Consider the following 22,535-nt stretch of genomic DNA (forward strand, 5'->3'; position numbering starts at 1 on the left):
AAAACCGATCCTACTGAAAATAAAATTATCGTTCTTTGGCGTCGTTGAGTTACTGTGCACGACCCGCTGAACTCTTATTTATTTGTAAGAAACGAATGATAGATATTCAACATATGGATATACTACTCTTAAGGACATTTTGGACTATTTCCAGGTCCTCCAGAATATATATAATTACGATATACATCATTATACCCCTTTTGAACACCATAACAATTAGGTTTCTCTGCTAATGTTTCTAGATTAGTAACATCTTTCATTGCATTACTAGAATCAAGCACTTTCAAGTTCCTGGCATAAGCGGTTTTCCCAGGACCGCTTTCGAAATGGCCACTGCCCATTTGAGTCGATGTGTGCCTACCCGTGTTTGCATACATCACTTCTCCACCATATTCAACTATCTTTGCGTAATCACAAAGTTCGTTGAATAAAGATGCCGGCCAATACCCAACCACTTCGGTCCCCACCCTCAACCACCATTTCCCAGTCTTTCGACCCTTCAAAACCCGACATACATGAAAACATAAACCACAACTATGTTTATCTGTCAATGATATATTATAGAATTATCAGTGGCGTAGCCAGGTTCTTTTTCATACGGGTTTGAAAATTTTTGAGGGACATACAGCCGTTTTTTCTATCACTAACGTTAGGTTCTTTTTTTTTTGTCTGGTTCGGGTTGAATCACACGATAAAACTAGCAAAACTAAATTAAAACACAAAAAACTAATATAAAATATGTCAATCGATATTAAAAGTCAGTAGAAATTCATTAAACTAATATAAAATGTTGGGGAATTTCGCAAACGATTATCTTTGGATATCTGAGAGTCGTGTAAACACTATCATATCAAAATTATTTGTGGTTCCCAAATATTTTGACCAGATGAAACTCAGAATTATGAGCAAGAATCAAGTATGGATTTGTGTATGTTATAATGAACCAGAAAGAACTTCGTATATTGATGATCAAGTTATATTAGGGTTTTCAGGGATAATGCAGTTATCATAAATTGCTTTGTAGTTATCATAACTGCAAATACGCTCTTGTTTTTATTAAACGTTGTAACCATATTAATTAATTAATTAATTTTCTAATACGTTTTTAATAAAGAAACATATGTCCGAAATAAAAAATTTCCAAGCTGACCTGGCAGCTCGACCCCAGCCAGGGGCGCTACCCCTTGGACCCTTGCCAGGGGCAGCCGCCCCTTGCACCCCGCTACCAGGGGCGCTGCCCCCGGACCCCTGCCAAGGGGGCGTTGCCCCTAAGTATCAATAGGATTATAAATTATAGACAGAATTACAAATTTTGTCCTTTAAAAAAAGCCAAAAACCGGTTCGTGTCCTTTTCTAAGTTTCCTTGCAGGCGGTGTACTTTAAACTTTTTTTTTCTACACGTTATGTCCTTTACGCTAACTGGGTTAGAAAAAGTCAGTTAAATGCCCTCACGTGAGACGCATGTGAGGGCATTTTTGTCTTTTCGTCTACCTGCAACTTCTTCTTCTTCTTCTTCTTCTTCTTTTTATTCTTCTTCTTCTTGCAGACCACCATCACCATCACCATTCTTGCAGACCTCAAACACCATCACCACCGCCACCACAGGTCCGCCACCAACCACCGCTCCATCTCCGTTGCCGACTCCCATCTCCGACGTCGACTCCCCTCGTTCTGACGCCCAGAAACCCAGAAACCCACAAATCCCCTCTCACAAATCAAATCAATAAAATCAATATTCTAATATATTGAAGCATCACACCACACCCAGATCGTGTTCATCTTCTTCATTTCTTCATATGTGAACCACCCGCCGGAGCACGACACAGCTGACCCTTCATCCAGTGGCCCCACCTCCATCTGGGTTTGGGTTTGACCCGTTGGGTTTATGGGCAAATGGCATTAATGGGTAATTAGCCAAATCTTGAAACCAATCGCCGTTAATGAAGGATAAATTTTGTTTTAATCGGGTTAATCTTTTGTTGTAGGGTTTTTGGTTGGAAATTGGGGGTAATATTTGTAGGGTCTCCGGCGAAGTCCGCCGCCGGGTCATTCGGATCCGGACCTTCCCGGAGCGGCGACAGGGCTTCCAATGGCCTTAAGCTGCCGGATCTTGACATAACGGGTTCGGGTTGACCCGCATGGTGGCTGCTGCCTTTTCTTCTCCGGAGCAGGCCCGAGTTGGGTGAGCCGCTTTGACTCCGACCGGGTTTGGGAGCCCGGTTTCTTGACCTGCCTGGAGATAAAGAAGACGGGAGGTGTAGTGAGAGGGAGGGAGAGAGTAGAGAGAGAGGAAGAAGACGGGAGGTGTAGTGAGAGGGAGGGAGAGAGTAGAGAGAGAGGAAGAAGACGGGAAGAGAGAGAGAGAGTATATATTTAATATCTATTATTTATTTTTGTTATAATATATTAATTTATTTTTTAATTATAAATAACTACCAGTAGACGAAATGACAAAAATGCCCATCACATGTCTGGCACATGTCATACTTAACTGAGTTTTTCTAACCCAGTTAGCGTAAAGGACATAACGTGTAGAAAAAAAAAGTTTAAAGTACACCGCCTGCAAGGAAACTTAGAAAAGGACACGAACCGGTTTTTGGCTTTTTTTAAAGGACAAAATTTGTAATTCTGTCTAAATTATAATAAGATCTAATAAGTGTGCACCCCGCACCCGACTTATTTAGATTCGTATTACAATTAACTTGATCAACAAGTTAATCCTTAATTACACTAAAATCACTAACATAAAATATGTCCATTACATGGTTACGGGTTATGGGTTTATGTTTATAGAATAAATAAATATCATAATCTTAACAAGTCGTTATTTTTAATTGAAATGTAGGTTAAGATTCGTTGTCAAGGTTTCTAATGAATTCGGTGAAAAAGGTTTCTATGAGTTCGATGCTGAAATTTCTACGTGTGCGATGTTGATATACACGAATACTTAACACTAAAAAAAGTTCTGTACGGGTTCAGCTGAACCATTTCTCAAAAACTGCATGTGCCCCAGCGCCCCTGATAGTATTGCAGAAATCTATATTTACTTTGTTAAATACTTACCTTCCATATCGCAAATGAGACATCATATTGCGAACCGCCATATGTCGATATTGGTGCTATAGCCGCTCCAAGGGCAACCTAGCTTTCGACTGATTTGGACGAACCCTGGACATTGCAAATTGTAACAACCAGATCGATACCCATCAGGCTGTAGTTTTAAAATATAATTAGTAATAAAAATAGCAAAATAATATCCAACATATGCATCAAATAAATAAGTAAATTGTTTACCAACTTAACAAATAAATGAATACCGAGCAATAATTAATAAGCATATAACTTTTAACTTACAGTCCAGAAAGCAAACAATCTTCGAAGGTTGTTATTAAATAGATGTGGGTAAACCTACATAACAAGTAACAAACAAGATATTAAAATGCATACAAATAATAGAAAAATTACATAACTAATATTAAATAAATTACATACTTTTTTACAACCACGGGAGTTGTACTCACTCACATTAGAAAGACAAAGTCTGATTTAGCTCTTTGATACCAAATGCTATTTGGTAATTGTAGACATATTTAAGTTATTTTTTTTATAAATAATTTTTCCATTTAAAAATAAATGCTATAAATTCTATATTTCGCCTTTAAACTAAGAAAATAACAAAAACTGTTCTTTATGTTTTAGCACGATTCTGGTTATTTTCTTAGTTTAAGGACTAAATATAGAATTGTAGTATACCTAATTTGTTATCTTTTTAATTTAATGACGAAACCTGAAATTCATTACACATATAAGGAAGGAAAAATGTATTAATTTTTAAGAAAATTTACTCTAATAGTATAATAAGAGAGCAAGGGATGTTCATTACCTGCCAACCAGCCTCAACAGTGTTTACATTATCATTTGAATAATCACTCATAACCCAAATTTGTGAAAGACTAAAATCATTTCCAAAAGCATTTGGTTTCCATACATTTAAAGATGCCTTTGCTCCATAATATTCTCCATTCTTTACATACCCAATTGAGTGCTGCAACATACAACATTGCCTTGTTATAATATGAAAATAAAAATAAAAACTAATTAGACACTTAATTTAAAAAAATAATATTGCTTTTAGTTTTATTTTTTGTATCGACTTATCTAAAAGGTCAGATTATGAGTTACTTATTAATAAACGAGACGTATTCAAGTTGAGTTGTAAATGACTGACGTCAATTCAAATCGTCAACCCATTTACGTCATATAGACAATTTAAATTTAATTAACAACACATCTACAATACAAATAGACTAAATATATATACTTGCTTTTATATAAATACATTCTTCAATGCAATAATTGTTTTAGTATAAATAAAAATAAATAAAATATGTATACCTCATGGATTGGGAAACCTTGGACCTCTTTACTACTATACTTCTTTCCATATTTAGAAATCGAAATAATGTCACTAGCATTTGTTCTTCTAATTGGAATAGTTCCATTTGGGCATGATTCACCATTTGAATTCCATAACTGCTTGATATCTTGATTATTTTCCGCACTATCATCTCCTTCTGGTAACTCTGGTATAGTATGTTTATTATAAATTAATTTCAAACAAGTAAAGAAATTAATTTAGTTTATGTATACATGTAAGTACGTAACATGCATGTAAATATAAAAACATACCTGTGTCACACTTGCTCTTAAGTCAGGATTATCAAAAGCTAGTTGAAGATGAAATAAAACACAATCTATTATATCGCCACCATCCGGACTCTACAGATAAAAAAGATAAAATATTATCTTAAATCATACAAATAGAAATAGTAATAAAAGCATGAATAACCAAATACCTCAATTGATTTAATAAAAGGCTTGTTGATCTTTCTAAGACGAGCATTAATCGACTTCATATTCTCCAATTTGTTGCCTTCCATAGAGAAAATTGGCGAAAACACGGAAAACAAAACAAGAACAGAAATAATCGTAGATATGTGACAACGCGGACTAGACTTCATTGTTGTATATTGTTGTGATAGTTGGCGAGTGTTTTCTTAATATTTTTTTTGTGGCTTATTTGATGTATTTTCTTTTTAGAGAAACCGCATCAAGAATTAATTTTAAGAAAAAATGTCGTGGGGTCATTCTAAAATGTTATTTTAACTCATGTATATATATTATGATAATGTTATAGGGTTATTCTAAAATGTTAATTCCTAATTAAAACCTGCAAAACATAACGAAAAATTATTACTTCGAACGTAAATATTAATATGTTGTAATGTAATTTAGAAAGTATTAATATTTCCCAAGTGAAACCTATTTTGTAACAATGATATGATGTCATAACGGTTATTCCATTAATGCCTTATGAACTGATAGTTGACTAGGAATTGAATTAATTATGTTGGATCAAGGTCATACTTGTTGGTAAGATTTCCTTTAGTTCTTCAAATATTCACAATAATACTTGATTCATTATTACAGTTTTACACTTCTATGTAATGTTCGGTTGGTAAATGTAATGGAATTAATGATTACATAAAAAAATCATTCCATCAAAATCTTTTATTTTCACATCATTTTTTTTCTTTTTCCATTCCATTCATCTTTCACTTTATTTTCTCAACACGACCACCTGAACATAACCACTGTCACAGTCGCCACCACCATCTGACCACTTGATCACCACCACGAGTGCCACCATGTGACCAGCACCATCTCCGCCATGCCGCTGCCACCACCACCATGGCCATTTTTTCTATCTTGGTAAATTTTTTTTATTTTAACTTTTAAGGTAGTGGCATCTTTGTCATTTGTATTTCATTCCCGCTTCTTTTTTGTGACTACCGAAATATAATCATTTCATTCTCATAGATTAATCAAATAAAACATATGAATGGTAATAATTCATTGCATTCCCCCTCCAATCTATTATCGCACACCAAACAGGCCCCTAATGTTATTAAACATGTCTAATTCGCACACTTAAAGTCTTGCAAATTATATAATTAAAGTCTCTATTTAGTCAATTTCTTGGAAATTTATTCATAAACTTTCATTCAAAATTTGTAGTAAAGAAACACTATTACACATATATAATATCAAAGACAAGTTGGACTATATCCGGGTCCTCCAAAATATACATAATTACCCCAAACATCACTATACCCACTTGTTACACTATAACAATTGGGTTTCTCTGGGAATAAGTTAAGATTAGTAACAACATTTAAATAGTTGTTCTGATCAACCACCTCTAGGCTCCTAATATAAGCAGCTTTACCAAAACCTTCATCTGGAAAGTGGCCACTGCCCATTTGAGTCGAAGTGTGCCTACTACTGATGTCATGAGAAAACACTTCTCCGCCATATTGAATTGACGTTGCGTGAGCTTGAAGATTTGTGAATAACTCTTTCGGCCAGAACCCAATAAGTTCGCCTGCCACTCTCAACCACCAGTTTCCACTCTTTATATCCTGCAAAGGCCGACATCAAACATAAGTCCAATGTTTTAAAAACCAGTATATACCATCTGGTTGAATTGGTTATTCCGGATTTTGGTAAGGCTAATGGTATTTATGTAACATCCTAAAATTTTAATGTTAAATAAAGAAAGTTATGTTTAGTGATTTCGCGTTATTAATTATTGGATATTGAGTAAGGAGCGGATCATGGACTCGGATTAATTGAGATGGGTTAAATGAGAATGGGCCTTAGGTCCATGGGATTTAAGGGATATAAATATCCCCTAAACCCAAAAATATCTTTCATTCCATCACACTCCAAAAAGAAAAACACACACACACACCTCACACAACTTCGCCGGTGGCCGAAGAGAGGGGCGGCAGATCCGAGAGAGAGAGAGAGAGAGATTAGTTGTGGCTAACAAGTAAGTGAGATCCAAACAAGCTCAAAAAGGTATGATTATTGATCTTTGAAGTTTAAAGATCCAAGTTTTATAGTGTAGATACGACCGAAAATGGTTGGGAAACGTAGTGGGTGATGTCGAGCCATAGCAAGGGTGTTAAAATCGCTCGAAATGCTGGTCAGAAACTAAAACAGCGGCTGATCTGGGCAACTTCGCCTGCATCTGAGCAACTTCGCCTTCAAAGCGATAACTTCGCCTTCAAAGCGATAACTTCGCTTACGGCTAAGTTCGCCTAACTGGTAACTTCGCCTAAAGCCAAGTTCGCCTGATAACTTCGCCTAGAGCTAAGTTCGCCTGAGGTTTAACTTCGCCTAAAGCCAAGTTCGCCTGATAACTTCGCCTAAAGCTAAGTTCGCCTAAAGTTTAACTTCGCTTAAAGTCAAGTTCGTTTAGAAAATAAATTAAAAATCTAATGAAAAATGTGTTAAGACAGTTAATGGAAATAAAATTTTTCCAAGCTGACCTGGCAGCTCGACCCCAGCCAGGGGCTCTGCCCCTTGGACCCTGCTAGGGGCTGCCGCCCCTAGACCCCGCTGCCAGGGGCGCTGCCCCCGCACCCCCGTTCGTTGTGGGTCATATAAAGATAGAAATACATTATGAGAAGTGATAGTTAATTGATACGTATACTTGTTATACAGTCAGCCGTGCACAACTGAAGAAAAGGATTACGATTAACGGTGAACGTAACCGTGTTCAGGTGAGTTTCTAGCCCCATTTATGTGTTATGTTTTCGGGGCTGTGTGCATACTCAATATGTTTGTAAATACGCTTATCCTAAGAGATAAGTGTATGCCTTATGTGAATAATATGATATGTATGAATGATGGCTTGATGGTACGTGAACGATCTTCGTATTGCACGTACCGTCAGGTTGTAACGCTATGTATAAGGTAAGTATGATATGTATGCTTATGTGTATGAACGTGATAAAGTTAATAAAAGAAGGAAATGACGGTTGCATGGTTGTATGGTTACGAAAAGGGTACCGAGCCCTAATAATACTCGAGGTATGATGTATGGTTGTATGGTAACGAAGAGGGAATCGAACCCTACTAATATTCGAGAACTAGGGAACCGAACCCTACTAATATTCGAGGAAAGAGGGAAACCGAGCCCTAATAATACTCGTGGAAAGAGGGAAACCGAGCCCTAATAATACTAGTGGAAAGAGGGTACCGAGCCCTAATAATACTCGAGGAAGGAGGGTACCGAGCCTTAATAATACTCGAGGAAGGAGGGTACCGAGCCCTAATAATAATCGAGGAATGTAGGGCGTAATGCTCTTTATAACGTAAGATATGAAGGTAAGTTAATACAAAAGAAAGAATGAAAGTATGAAAGTATGAAAGTATGAATGAAAGAATATAAGTTTATGTGTATTGTATAGTGTATGATTAACTAGAACTCACTCAGCGTAGCTGACTTTTAGTATGCACGCAGGTGAGTAGGATGAGGCAGCTCGCTTGAGGAGACTCGTGGCATTGAACAAGAGCCTGGCATCTGAAGACTTATGATGTTTTAATTTTAATGCGTTAATGTTGAAAGACAAAGGATGTTTTGAGACAAGTTATGAATTATGTAATGTTTTATGAAAGTTTTATATTCCGCGTAAATGTTTTAATTAAATCTGATGTTTAGAACTGTGTTTATGAGTAAATCCAACACGAAAGTTGGGCTACCGGTAACGGGGCCTTACAATTTAGATCCCAATATGACATTATTTCTGGACGTATTGCTAAAACATCATACCACCGTTTTTTTTAAATACCGGTTTTAAACCCCAATGGATTATTGATAATTTTTTGACCCATATTTTTATAAAATAACTTTTAACCTAGCGGATAAAACTGAAACAAGTAAACACAATAAACAACGATTCGTTAATCATCCAATTTTGTATCATACAAATCCAAGGTTGATTTCATTACATCTTTTGTAACTAATTAATTTCATATATAAAGCACATACTTCCTATTTGACTCCTTTATTGTTCACATGTGATGTTTTTTAAAGTACTTTTGGGGTTTTTTGGTTAAAGTTGTTTTATATGAAATTATAGGGTAAACTATTCAACCCAGTTGTACTATATTTGAACTAAATCTGGTACGAGTAAAAAACATGTTTTTAATATTAACATACTTTTGGGTTATTTTTTTGAGTTGAAGTTGAATTTATATGAAATTGCAGGATTAACTATTCAACCCGGTTGTACCATATTTGAACCAAATCCGATACGAGTAAAAAACAGGTTTTTAAAACATTGCATAAATCACAACATGAATACAAAAGTCAATATTTATTTTATTAAAAACTTACCTTCAATATCATAAACGTGACATCATATTGTTGACCGTTATACGTTGATATTGGATCTATAACTGCTCCAAGGCAATACTTTTGACTGGTTTGGACGAACCCTGGACATTCGGTATTGTAGCAACCGGATTTATACCCATCGGGCTGTAGTATTTTAGTTTGAAATTGTAAGTACTAATTTTTCAAATTAACACGCGCACACACATATATATAACTAACCGTCCAATAAGTAAACAATCTTGGAAGACTATCTATATAATTATTTGGGGTAACCTGCGATAGCAAACTAGATATTAAATGTGAGCATACATTTACTTATATAAACAATTAAAAATATAACTCAAATACTTTTGGCCAAATGTATAATACTCTATTAGTTAACAATTAAAAAAAATATCTATACCTAATTCTAAATTCATTATTTTTAGCTAGCTTTCTTTTCGTTTACAATTGTCAAGCTCAAATGGCAAAAACAAGAAAAACTGAAATCGAACCGAAAACTTTTAAAAATCCAAAAACCGAAGTTTTGGTTTTTTGTTTGGTTTTAGCCCAAAACTGCACCACGCACACTCCTACAAGAAACAGAGCCAACGGAACTTACATACCAACCAGCTTCAACACTGTTCGCGGGAACATCTGGAATGTCTGTTAAAACCCATATTTGGGAAAGGCTAAAATCATATTGAGTAACATTTGGTTCCCAAACATTTAATAGTGCCTTTGTCCCATAGAATTCTCCTTTATTTACATATCCAAGTGCATGCTGCAACACACATTATTGTCAAGTTATAATGTATTACTAGGGCTAATCCTCGTACAGCACGAAAATAATCAGGTTGACCTGCCTAACCCCTTAAACAAGCCAATTTCGGGTTGAATTGTAAATGAATGGTCTTGTCCATCAACCACTTAAAATTAGAATTTAAAGAAACTAAATAAATATATAATTTATAAGCTTAACTCGTCAACCCATTTACGGCATGCCCATCTAGCCCTTTTAAACTTGATTACAACACATTTGCACCTCACCAACCAAATTGATATGCTTAAATGAACGGGGTATATGTTTAGGTAAGACCATTCCAAATTTCCCATTCTGTCTCACATAATACGTGAGTGGAATTCTCATAATTTAAGAAGTGGTTTATGTATTGTGAATAGAATAGAGAGAAAATACAATGGCTTTGCTATATATTTGAAAAATTATTATTCACCTTCAATAATATTTTAATATTTCTTTAAAATGTTTGTGAGTGATTGAAAAATAAAAAATAATAATAAACGTATAAAAGTTATTATTTAATTGAAATGAAAAAAAACATGTAACAGTTTTTAGTATAATTTTAAATTTAAAAATAGATGAAAGGATAAGAATACTATAACCGGTTATGCATAAAGGTGACATTATGTCACCCCCTTCGAGTTAAATGCGCATGTGTTATTATTAAAACCTAAAATTCTTTAGTATTCTTTTGAGTACAAGTACAATAATTGTTTTTGTATAAAGAAAAATTGGAGATGTAAAAAAAAGTGTATACCTCATGGTTTGAGTAAATTGGAATATCTTTTCCACTATATTTCTTTCTAGATTTAGAACTTGAAATGGATCTATAGATGTCACTAGCACTTGTTCTTCTAATTGGAATGGTTCCATTTGGGCATGACTCACCCTTAGAATTCCATAACTGTTTGATTTCGGGGCTGCCCTCGTTATCATGTCCTTTTGGTAACTCTGGCAGAATCTGTTTATTATAATTTATGTTCAAACACGTAAACAAATTAAATTTGTTAGATATGCCGCACCAATCACATATACATTTTTAGAAGAAAAATAAACAAGCAATCACTTGTCAAAGACCACATTTCATTATTATGTATGTAATGTTATGCAAGTTTTTTAAACCTTAAACAAGAGTATAAGAAAGTTAATTTATAACCAAAAAACAAAGATAACTTTTGTTTTTATACAGATTAATATACGTGTATATCTATACTACATTATAATACACATAAAAATAATAAAAAAGTAAGTAAAAATAATTTCAAGAGTTTGAGTAATAATAACTTTTTAAATACATCTTACAATTTTTAAACATATGGTTGATTTTTAAACTAACACCCCACCACCACAAAGGCCCCGCGCACGCACACAGAGTTAATAAACATAAATAAAATTTTCATACAATAAGTATTTAATAAAAAAAAAACACAATAAAAAGCAAGCATTAATATGGATTTATATTTGCCGGTGATTTATCAAACATTAATATAAACAATATATTAATCCATAGTTTTGTTTTGATTTTTATAAACTCTCAAAGTAATCTTTAATCTTTAAATACTATTAAAGCAATATATTCTTTCACATGACATTCTACTAGCTTGTCCACCTAGGCCTCCAACTCACTATATTTCATTCTAAGAGTCTCTCTAATGATGCCACGTGTCATATTAACCACAAACCTAAAATACATAACCCACTCCATTTTTCATAACCCACAACCAATGCAACCAGTCATTTTTCTCTCTAACCTCTTCACAAACATACTAACCCTAATTCCACCGCTCATATTCAACTATAATTCCAGCGGTCATATTCTGACTTCTACATTATTCACTATCATTTTTTAATCTACCATGTTATTCTTTACTTCCATAGGTTGACATGTCTCCAATAGTTTGGATTCCGTTCAATTCATCGTTTGTCAGAGGAGATGTTATAAGGTTTTTTTCCTCAATTGATGAATCTTATAACAGATCTATTCTTCGATTAGTATATTAAAGGTAATTAACAGTCCATTCTTGCACATATTGGTTTAATAGTATAGTAAGATCCGATGAATATATTCCGGCCACTTTGTTTTGTTATAATATCCGATAAATATATTCCGGCCACTTTATTATAAGCATATTTTTATGTTTAATAAGATTTTCAGGTGAATCTGTTATTTTTTTGATTAATGAATATTCAGAATTGAATTTCCGTCCAAATTCTTAATTGTTTTCTGGACAATTTTTTTATTGTTTTATTTGTCCAGTTCTAAAATTCTGTCTACTTTATGTTTTTTTTCTGTCCAATTTTTTATTTTTTTTTCTCTACTAACTATTAAGAAACATAATTTTCGTCCAATTTTTAATATTTTTCTGGCCAATTTTGATTCAGTTGTCTTTAATGTTTTATTGGGTTATGATCTTTAATCTTTAATTTAATATTCCTGAAATATTAATTATAAAATTACTAATTTTTTATTAACATTTACTAATTATAAATATACTAAATTTACTAAACTAAATATAATATTGATTTTTAAAATTAAAATACATATTAAATTATAATATTCACCTTTCACATATAATTTATTCTAGAATTTAATAAAGATATTAATGTACATAACTGATTCCATTATTAGTTGACCTTTTATCTATAATTTGAAATTCAAATTCAAATTATTACTGTCTATATTTAAAGGTTTGATTAAATTAACTATAATTAAAGAAAAATAATTTATGTTTTATATTATATTAAATAAAATTATATAACCGTATATAATCATAAAGTTTCTAAATTTTTATTAATATTTACTGAATTAAAAATTTAGTAAATTTACTAAATCATAATAGTGATTTTTAAAATTAAACAAAAAACTATAATATTGATTTTCCAAATATAATCTATTATAAAAGTTTCTAAAAATATTAATCTACATTAAATTAATCCGTTATTATTCCAGAATTTTATAATTTAATAATAATAATAATAATTGACATTTTTACAAAAATTTAAAATTCAAATATATTTAAAGGTTTTGACTATAATAACGATAGTTAATGAAACTATTATGTTTTTTATTATTGTTATTATTATTTCATTTCTAAATTAAGCAACGTATTATTATTAAATATTAAACAATTTTGATTAACCTTAAATATTGAAACATTAAATTTATTATATAATACTACATTCTAAATATACATTTTGAATATAATCAATCGTTTATTTTAGGAAAAAAAATATTTACAATAAAGCTCTTTAATTATATTTAAACTTATTGTTTAGTCAAATATTCAGTTACCTACTATATGCTAATTGATATCATTTCAAATTTACAATTGTACCTAAATTATTTCTAATCTGTATTCAGTTATTATCCATAAATATATTACCTTTAGTTATGCATGTTGTTACGTTTAATATTAAATGTCATTTATAACAATTTCTATGTTACGAACTTTAACATAAATAAACTATTGTCCAATTAATATATAACATACATGATGAGTAGGCAATTCTTCACACCATTTCCATCATCGACCTCATAACCTACCCTTTGCAATGCATGTAATGTAAATAACCAAATGACCCATTTTCTTTTTTGTTATGTAGTAGGCACGCGGAGTTGGTGAAGATGACCCATTTGAATGGGATGCCACATATATCTCCATTAGTTCATAGCAAAGGTTGTGGTGCGCATAACCCTCTATATCTATTAGTCGTGTTGTGTTGTATCATTCGATTATAATAACAAAAACAGTTTCATCTTGATTTATATTTTTTGTTTGGAACTTAATTGCATTTCAAAATTTTATTATCTTTATGTTCTTTTTGGTTTCTCGTGCAGAAAGGACCCTGTGAAACAAATGCTGCAATTGAATTCTTTATGAATAATCTTCAAGTAAGTCTATATATATATGTAGTATATTATTTACACTTTATTTGGTTTATTCTTATATTTGTTTAGTAAGTCTCATAAAGCAAAGTTTTCCCATCGACCAAAATCTTGGCTCACATCTTTGGATATGCTATATGATGATATCATTAATTTTGCGAATTTGGTTGAACTCATTTACAGTTTTCTATTACTAAGCAATGAGCAACTTCAAACTTAAAATATGTGCAACAATTCAACGTCAACTGCAGGTACTAATTAAAAACATGGTTTTTTATTACATTTTTTCTTATATTTATTATTTTAGAAATATGGGCAACTTTGTGTGGCTTAAATGGTACTGCTTAGAATGATGCATAAGCCTTTTGATTTCAAAGTTTTTAAAGTCTGACATTGGTAAATCTAGAAAGCTAGCCTTGGATTTCTAATTGTTTAAAATTGACCGGTTTGCCCATAACCGGTAAACGTATCGGGCCACCTTTTCGTTTTCAAAATCAACATATTTTATTATTTATTATTTATCTCAATTAAACTAATTATGAATTTCTTACGGTTATATTATTAACAATCTCTAATCATCTAGATATTGTTATATGAGAAAAGATTGTTAAGGTGTTTATTCGTGATCTGAAATTATATAATATTACATAAAATTATATAATAGTATATAGTCATAGATTCTAAATATATTTTGTTTTATGATCAATCTTTTATTTTCCAAAAATATAATATATTCTAGAAGTTTCTAAAAATGTTAATCTTTTATTTTACACTAATTTGAAATTCAAATATATTATAATGTTTGACTATAAAAACGATGATTAAGGAAAGAGTTTAATGTTTATATATTGTTCTTATTAGTATTTCATTTTCAAATTAAGCAACTTATTATTGTCTTTGTTAACTGATTTTGATTTTTTTTTTTTTTGAACAGAAAATTTCATTAACAAACGGCAAGGCCTCTAATCAAGACCCGCCACACCAATTACAACATATACATAAGGTATTTAACCCATTCAATCCAATCAACATCCTTAAGTCTAGAACGATATTTCAACCAAAAAAAGGAACAAGCCTTCACACTAGCGACTATCTCCATCACTTGAGGTGTCGAATTTTGGAAGACCTTTTTGTTTCGTTCCCTCCATATCATCCAACAAGTAATCATAATAATGCCTCGCAATATCTTCCTTTCCCATTTAGAATTATTAACCACGACTTGCAGCTCCAACAACTCGGATATCAAACCCGGCCACCACCCATACAGTTTACACCAATTCCATATGTTATTCCACACTCCAAAAGAGAATCCGCAATTGATCATAAGGTGAGTACCTGTTTCGTCTATAGCATTACACAAAGGGCATAAGGGATCTGGAATATTTACTTTCCTATTCAGAAGCGCCATTCGAGTCGGAATGCGGTGTAACTCCGATCTCCAAGTAAAAATGTTAACCTTCAAAGGGACCCAACTCTCACAATTCATACACTGGATCGAAGGAGGAAAACAATCTTTAATAAGCCATTTCTTAACTTCCGCAACTGAGAATAAACCATCCTTATTCGGATCCCAACTCCAACTATCTGCAGCCTCTTTGAACTGAACTTGGGAGATGACAAACAAGACGTCTTGAAATTCAGAAATCGCCGCCACAGAATCTGTCTTCAGAGTCCAGGAATCAGTAATAACAACTTGGTTTCCAACCTGCAGAAGCCGATCGTTCACTGCAGCATTTTTAAACTTATCATGCGCATAAAGAGTTGGCCATCGAAGCATAAGCGGAATATTGCCGAACCACAAGTCTTTCCAGAACTTTATACCGGCCCCATTCCCTAAATTACCCCTGATACAATACTTAAAAGATGAGTCGCTAACCACTAAACTATCCAACAGACGCACTATATTCTTCCAACACCCGGTGTACATATTTTTTAAAGGAAGAAACGACCATCGTCCTATCCCCCCATGAATACTTTGAATAACCAAACGCCACAATCCAGCCTTGCTACTTTTGAATCAGAAAGCCCATTTAGCAAGAAGAGCCGTATTACCCAACCCGCCATTCTTTTTAGGTCTAGTAACCTTTTCCCAGCACTCTACCATCCCTACACCCGGTCCACAAGAATTTTCTCATCATCTTCTCCATATCCTCCACTACCGCCAAAGGAACTTTAAAAAGGGATAGGTAGTAAACCGGAAGAATCGAAAGCACCCATTTAATTAACGTAAGGCGACCTCCCATAGATAAAAGTTTAGCTTTCCAAGACTTTAATCTATTCCGAATCGAATCTACAACCGGTTCCCAATTAGAAACTCTATTCATATTAGCCCCGACCTTTATCCCAAGGTTAACTGATTTTGATTAACCTTAAATATAGTAAACCATTCTAAATATACATTTTCAATATAAATTCTTTAGATATTGTTGTTAGATTTAATACAAGTAGTAGATGGTCAACACCTCTTTACACTTTCTAATAACTATAATTTAGAAGTTAAGATTTATTGGTTCCATATAACAACTTTAGTAATGTTTATATGTTACTAATTATTATACATGTTGTTTTGTGTGGTTTATATTTTATATAATCTGCTATTGTGTTGTAACAATTTTCAGGTGTATTAGGAAAAATGATTTTCTTTCGGTTGAAGTTTTCAAGATGTTGATGATGGTTTAATAGCAAAGAACATTATGAGTTATTTTGTTGATGTGTAATGGTTGTTATGCTCAAATTAACTTCTTGTAATTTGAAAGTTTTAATATTAAGACAATATAAATCTATTAATTTTTGGTTGGTATGGTGATGTGTTTAGTGACAATGTAAATCTATCAAGTTTTAATAGTTAAAGAAATATATGTTTGTTTAAATTGATGTTTAAGTTAATTATGTTTAGTGACATGTTATTCCACCCGCGTGTCACGCGGGCTATACCCTAGTTATTATAAATACGTATTTGCAAAATTTTATAAAGACGTATTTACGATTCTGTTATTAATTTATACAGGGTACTTAAAACATACCAATGTCAGTTTTTCTTTTAATCCAGGATGATTAAGAGATGGTTGAAGATGAAACAAAACGCAGTCTATTATATCACGCGGACTCTGATTAAAAAAATATTTAATAAAATCAGTATACATAAAATAGTAATATAAACAATAACCAGTAAAAACAAGCTTTTTATACGGTCTATGGTTACCTTGATTGACTTAACAAAAGGCTTGTTGATCATCTGTTATTAATTTATACAGGGTACTTAAAACATACCAATGTCAGTTTTTCTTTTAATCCAGGATGATTAAGAGATGGTTGAAGATGAAACAAAACGCAGTCTATTATATCACGCGGACTCTGATTAAAAAAATATTTAATAAAATCAGTATACATAAAATAGTAATATAAACAATAACCAGTAAAAACAAGCTTTTTATACGGTCTATGGTTACCTTGATTGACTTAACAAAAGGCTTGTTGATCATCTGTTATTAATTTATACAGGGTACTTAAAACATACCAATGTCAGTTTTTCTTTTAATCCAGGATGATTAAGAGATGGTTGAAGATGAAACAAAACGCAGTCTATTATATCACGCGGACTCTGATTAAAAAAATATTTAATAAAATCAGTATACATAAAATAGTAATATAAACAATAACCAGTAAAAACAAGCTTTTTATACGGTCTATGGTTACCTTGATTGACTTAACAAAAGGCTTGTTGATCATCTGTTATTAATTTATACAGGGTACTTAAAACATACCAATGTCAGTTTTTCTTTTAATCCAGGATGATTAAGAGATGGTTGAAGATGAAACAAAACGCAGTCTATTATATCACGCGGACTCTGATTAAAAAAATATTTAATAAAATCAGTATACATAAAATAGTAATATAAACAATAACCAGTAAAAACAAGCTTTTTATACGGTCTATGGTTACCTTGATTGACTTAACAAAAGGCTTGTTGATCATCTGTTATTAATTTATACAGGGTACTTAAAACATACCAATGTCAGTTTTTCTTTTAATCCAGGATGATTAAGAGATGGTTGAAGATGAAACAAAACGCAGTCTATTATATCACGCGGACTCTGATTAAAAAAATATTTAATAAAATCAGTATACATAAAATAGTAATATAAACAATAACCAGTAAAAACAAGCTTTTTATACGGTCTATGGTTACCTTGATTGACTTAACAAAAGGCTTGTTGATCATCTGTTATTAATTTATACAGGGTACTTAAAACATACCAATGTCAGTTTTTCTTTTAATCCAGGATGATTAAGAGATGGTTGAAGATGAAACAAAACGCAGTCTATTATATCACGCGGACTCTGATTAAAAAAATATTTAATAAAATCAGTATACATAAAATAGTAATATAAACAATAATCAGTAAAAACAAGCTTTTTATACGGTCTATGGTTACCTTGATTGACTTAACAAAAGGCTTGTTGATCTTCTTAAGACGAGAATTAATCAACTTCATCTTCTTAGCGTCGTAACCAGTCATGGAAGTTCCATTTTCTTCTCGAAAATCCATTGAGGAGAAAGTTGGCGAAAACAACAAGAGAAACACTAAAAAAAACATATAGGATGTAAGGGGTCTCATAACAAGAAATAGACTCCATATTCTTGTATAGTGATTTGTTTTTCACAAAGTTGGTGTCAATTTATTCGACTTTTATAACAAAACCGAATCAGAAATAATATTTATGAAATAATGTTGTAGGAGCTTTTTCTAAAATTTTGATGCTTAAGCTACAATAAAAACTATGATCATGTCAAAAATTAAATGTGGGGGCATTAAACCAAATCTCAGTTTTAGAAAAATAATAAGTAATAAATATTGGGTTCTAACAAATAAATACAAGAGTTAATGGTAACCTCTCTTTTTGTGAGAAAAGCATGTGATTTGATCTTGTTCATAAGATATTATTTTATTCAGTTGTGTTAATTTAATAAAAAAATTGAGTATACATAGAGTAGAGAGTTTATTCACGGGTAAAAAGTATATTATTATGTGAACGCGTAGTTGTAAAGTTCTTGAAAAAACAAATCGACTATTATTTGATGTTTGTTATATAGTTTAAATGTTTTTCTCTAATAGCATAAACATATTAAAATCATATACGACGGTACTAAAAAACATATAAACCATAAAATATTATGCTTTATTATAGTGACGACGTGACCTAAGACTTTCATAAAATAAATATGTTGTGTTCTTCATGTAATAAGTATTTAATCTTTTTCCAAAGTAAAATCGATTTGTAATACGTAGGCCTGTAAACGAACCGAACGTTCGGTGAACTGTTCGTGAATGTTCGGCGGGAAGTTCGTTTATTTAATAAACGAACGAACATGAACAAAAAGTTTGTGTTCGTTTAATTAAACGAACGAACATGAACACATGTTACGTTCGTTCATTTATGTTCATGAACGTTCGTTTATGTTCGTTTATGTATTAATAAACAATAATTAAATATTATTTGGATGAGTCATCTACTTAAAGTTTATATTTGTTAATTTGTGTTCATTTAAGTGTTTTCATTTATGTTCGTTTATGTTTGTTTGTGTTCATATATGTTCATTTATTTTTGTTCATTTATATTCGTTTGGATTAAAAAAACAGATATAAACGAACCCAAATGTTCATTTTTTAAATAAACGAACATGTACATAAATATTTTTTCGATTAAGTGTTCGTGTTCGTTTAAAGATAAATGAACGAACACGAACATTCCCTTGTTCGTGTTCGTTCAATTCGTTTACATGTTTTCATTATTCACATTGATGAATACATCGGTCTTAATCTCTAGGCTCTGCCGATTTTATTTGTGTTCGTTTGTGTTCATGAACCGTTCGTGAACACATTAATTTCCTTAATGAACGAACACGAACATAAAATCTCGTTCGATAAGTGTTCATGAACCGTTCATGAACACATTATTTCCTTAACGAACGAACACAAACAAGGCCTTGTTCGTGTTCGTTTAGTTCGTTTGCAGCCCTATGTACTAGTGATATTATGCATTACTATTAATTGATTCGTGGTCATGTTGTTAATTAACTAAATCAAAATAAATACCTTAGATTGATATTTGATTAATCTCATATTGTTCTTTTATATTTGATTGGTATAATAAAGTTTATAAATAGTCAAATATTTGATATGGGAAATACAACTTTAACTGAAGTTGTGTTGTTGACTTGTTGGCATTTCATGTTATACATATAGAGGAAAGTAAATGTACAAACTAAAAAACTGTACTAAATATTCGAATCAAATAGTGTAATTATATATATAAATATATATATATATATGTGGTAAGGATCCTAAGAGAACCCTTTGCAAATTGAGAACTTTGAGAACCATTTTGGACCACTAAAAATATCTTTAAAAAAATATTTAAAAAAATCATAAAATAAAAAATTTAAAAAGGTAAAAAAAACCAAAATTCTTATATTTCATTCCGGTTTCATTAAAAAAAATAAAAAAAAAACGTCGTATTATACACATATGTATAATTTTATATAATCTTTAGTTACGTAATATACACATATGTACAGTATCATTTATCTTAAATTATACACATGTGTAAAAAAAAACATGTAAATATACATATATGTATATATTATACATATGTGTATATAATTTAGCTAAACCGAGTTTTTTTTATGAAACCGGGATGATAAAATAAGAATTTTGATTTTTTTTACTTTTTTGATTTTTGTGTTTTATTTTATTTTATGATTTTTTTTATTTTTGGGTTTTCTATAGTCTAAAATGGTTCTCAATTTCAAAAAGGTTCTCTCATGATCCTGATCATGTATATATATGAAAATGTAATGAAATGTCTCCTCTCTCATTTTCATCTTTATATGTTTTTATGAGAGCAAAGCATTAAGTACAATTATTTTCTCACCCAAAACGATATTAATATTAAAAGTTTAATTATGACACGTGTATTCTTGAACATGTGTCACATAGAAAACAAATACAAAATGTGTGCCCAAGGTATTTTTACATCTAAAATCACTATCAATAATTATCAAAGATCCATAACAAAATATTACATAACATGATATACGTAATCATAACCGACAGTGAATTATATATTAAACTGTTGGAGATTTAATATTATCGACAACTTGGTACTAGCTATTATATTCATGAGATCCAAATGCTATTGTACATTATTTGTACATACACTTCTACTAGGGATCACAATTTTGTTACACGTCGACACTGTTGTAGAACTCGCTAGTCACTAATCAGATAATGAGATGAAGACTAACGATTAATAAGATTGGAATTTTTATATATAATTTTCAGTAATGTATATAAACACATATGCTTATATGTAATTTCTAAATATGAACACATTTTTATATATACACATTTTTATATTTAAGTTATATACACACGGTTTTATGTATATATAAACAGAATCGTCGGAAATTGGCTGGAAACTACCGCAAGTGGTCGAAATTAGTCGGAATTAAGGCCCGACTAGGTTTAGTAAGAACCAATTTGGTTCGACCACCTATTTTCTCGCCAATAATCCAAAAATTAACCAGCCACCGACCAACTAGCGATTAGACGTCAACTAGTCAAGCTTTTTTCAACATTGCACGTCAATTAGACCGAAAAATAATCAACACCAAGGAAATCCAAAACCCGAACCGATTAACACCCTAACTCTAACTCAAACCAGACATAAATACCGACACTAACCAATGGGATAGTGGCCAGTTGACAAAAACAAAACCTTTAAACACATGTGTCTGGAAGGAGAGGAGGGGTGTCTTGTTCAAGTTCCACATACGACAATGACTAAAAAAGATTCGACGTTTACCGACCGACATTAGACACGTGGACAAGGTTGAGTGGAGAATTGTATTATTGGGAGGCACAAGAGCCCACCTAGCCCAACACACATGCTTGCTAGTTGCTAAAGTGTAAAAAGTTTCCTTTCAATGTTCATGGCTTATTGAACTTGACCCTAAACAAGGGCCCACGACCTGGACCCGGAAAGTTCAAATAATTTAGGTTAGTAGAACATAATCTTATAGTTACATAACCACATAAAAAAATACATATTACTGTTAAACCGCCAAACCGACAAATCCAACCCGGTTTTGAAGGAAGATAATCCGAACCTATAGGAAGTGGGTCAGATCGGATTGAAACCTGACCATATAAAGACTCACATATTCGCTTGTCATTACTAGATAGCATGTGATTACACTAATAAAACCCATGACTGGCTAGATGGTGTGCCGAGTGGGCGAATGCAAAGGGCCCTACTTTTTGGTTCACTAAGCGCTCCATAATATTCGTCAGATGTAGAATTAAGACCCTAACACGAAAAAAGAACACTGGACCTCCCAAAGTGTCTTGGGGAAGGTTTTGTTGGCTTAACACTATTTTGGTATTCAATACCTGTATACAGACCGTATATTTTACTTTGTTATTCCCACAAAAGCGGTTGGTTCATAATACAAATTAAGTCATTTTGCTACAATAAATTTGTCTTTTTATTTTTATTAACAATTATTGTCGTACCATGGTACTACCTCTATGGCTCTATAGATATTGGAAAC

General features: G+C 31.9%; 1 protein-coding gene across 1 annotated transcript; it reads right to left on the reverse strand.

Annotated features, from left to right (window-relative positions):
* Positions 1-128: 128 nt before the first annotated feature.
* LOC143548748 (protein neprosin-like) lies at positions 129-1,857 on the reverse strand. The gene is made up of 3 exons (XM_077039838.1): positions 1,765-1,857; positions 1,577-1,705; positions 129-497 (listed from the first exon to the last, which is right to left on the reverse strand). Exons 1-3 carry the CDS (start codon positions 1,855-1,857, stop codon positions 129-131), a joined length of 591 nt encoding a protein of 196 aa, XP_076895953.1.
* Positions 1,858-22,535: the final 20,678 nt, after the last annotated feature.

Source organism: Bidens hawaiensis, unplaced genomic scaffold, assembly GCF_021521415.1.
Source record: "Bidens hawaiensis isolate Kalapana, Puna unplaced genomic scaffold, B.hawaiensis_p1.1 tig00015249_1, whole genome shotgun sequence".
NCBI classification, from domain to species: Eukaryota; Viridiplantae; Streptophyta; class Magnoliopsida; order Asterales; family Asteraceae; genus Bidens; species Bidens hawaiensis.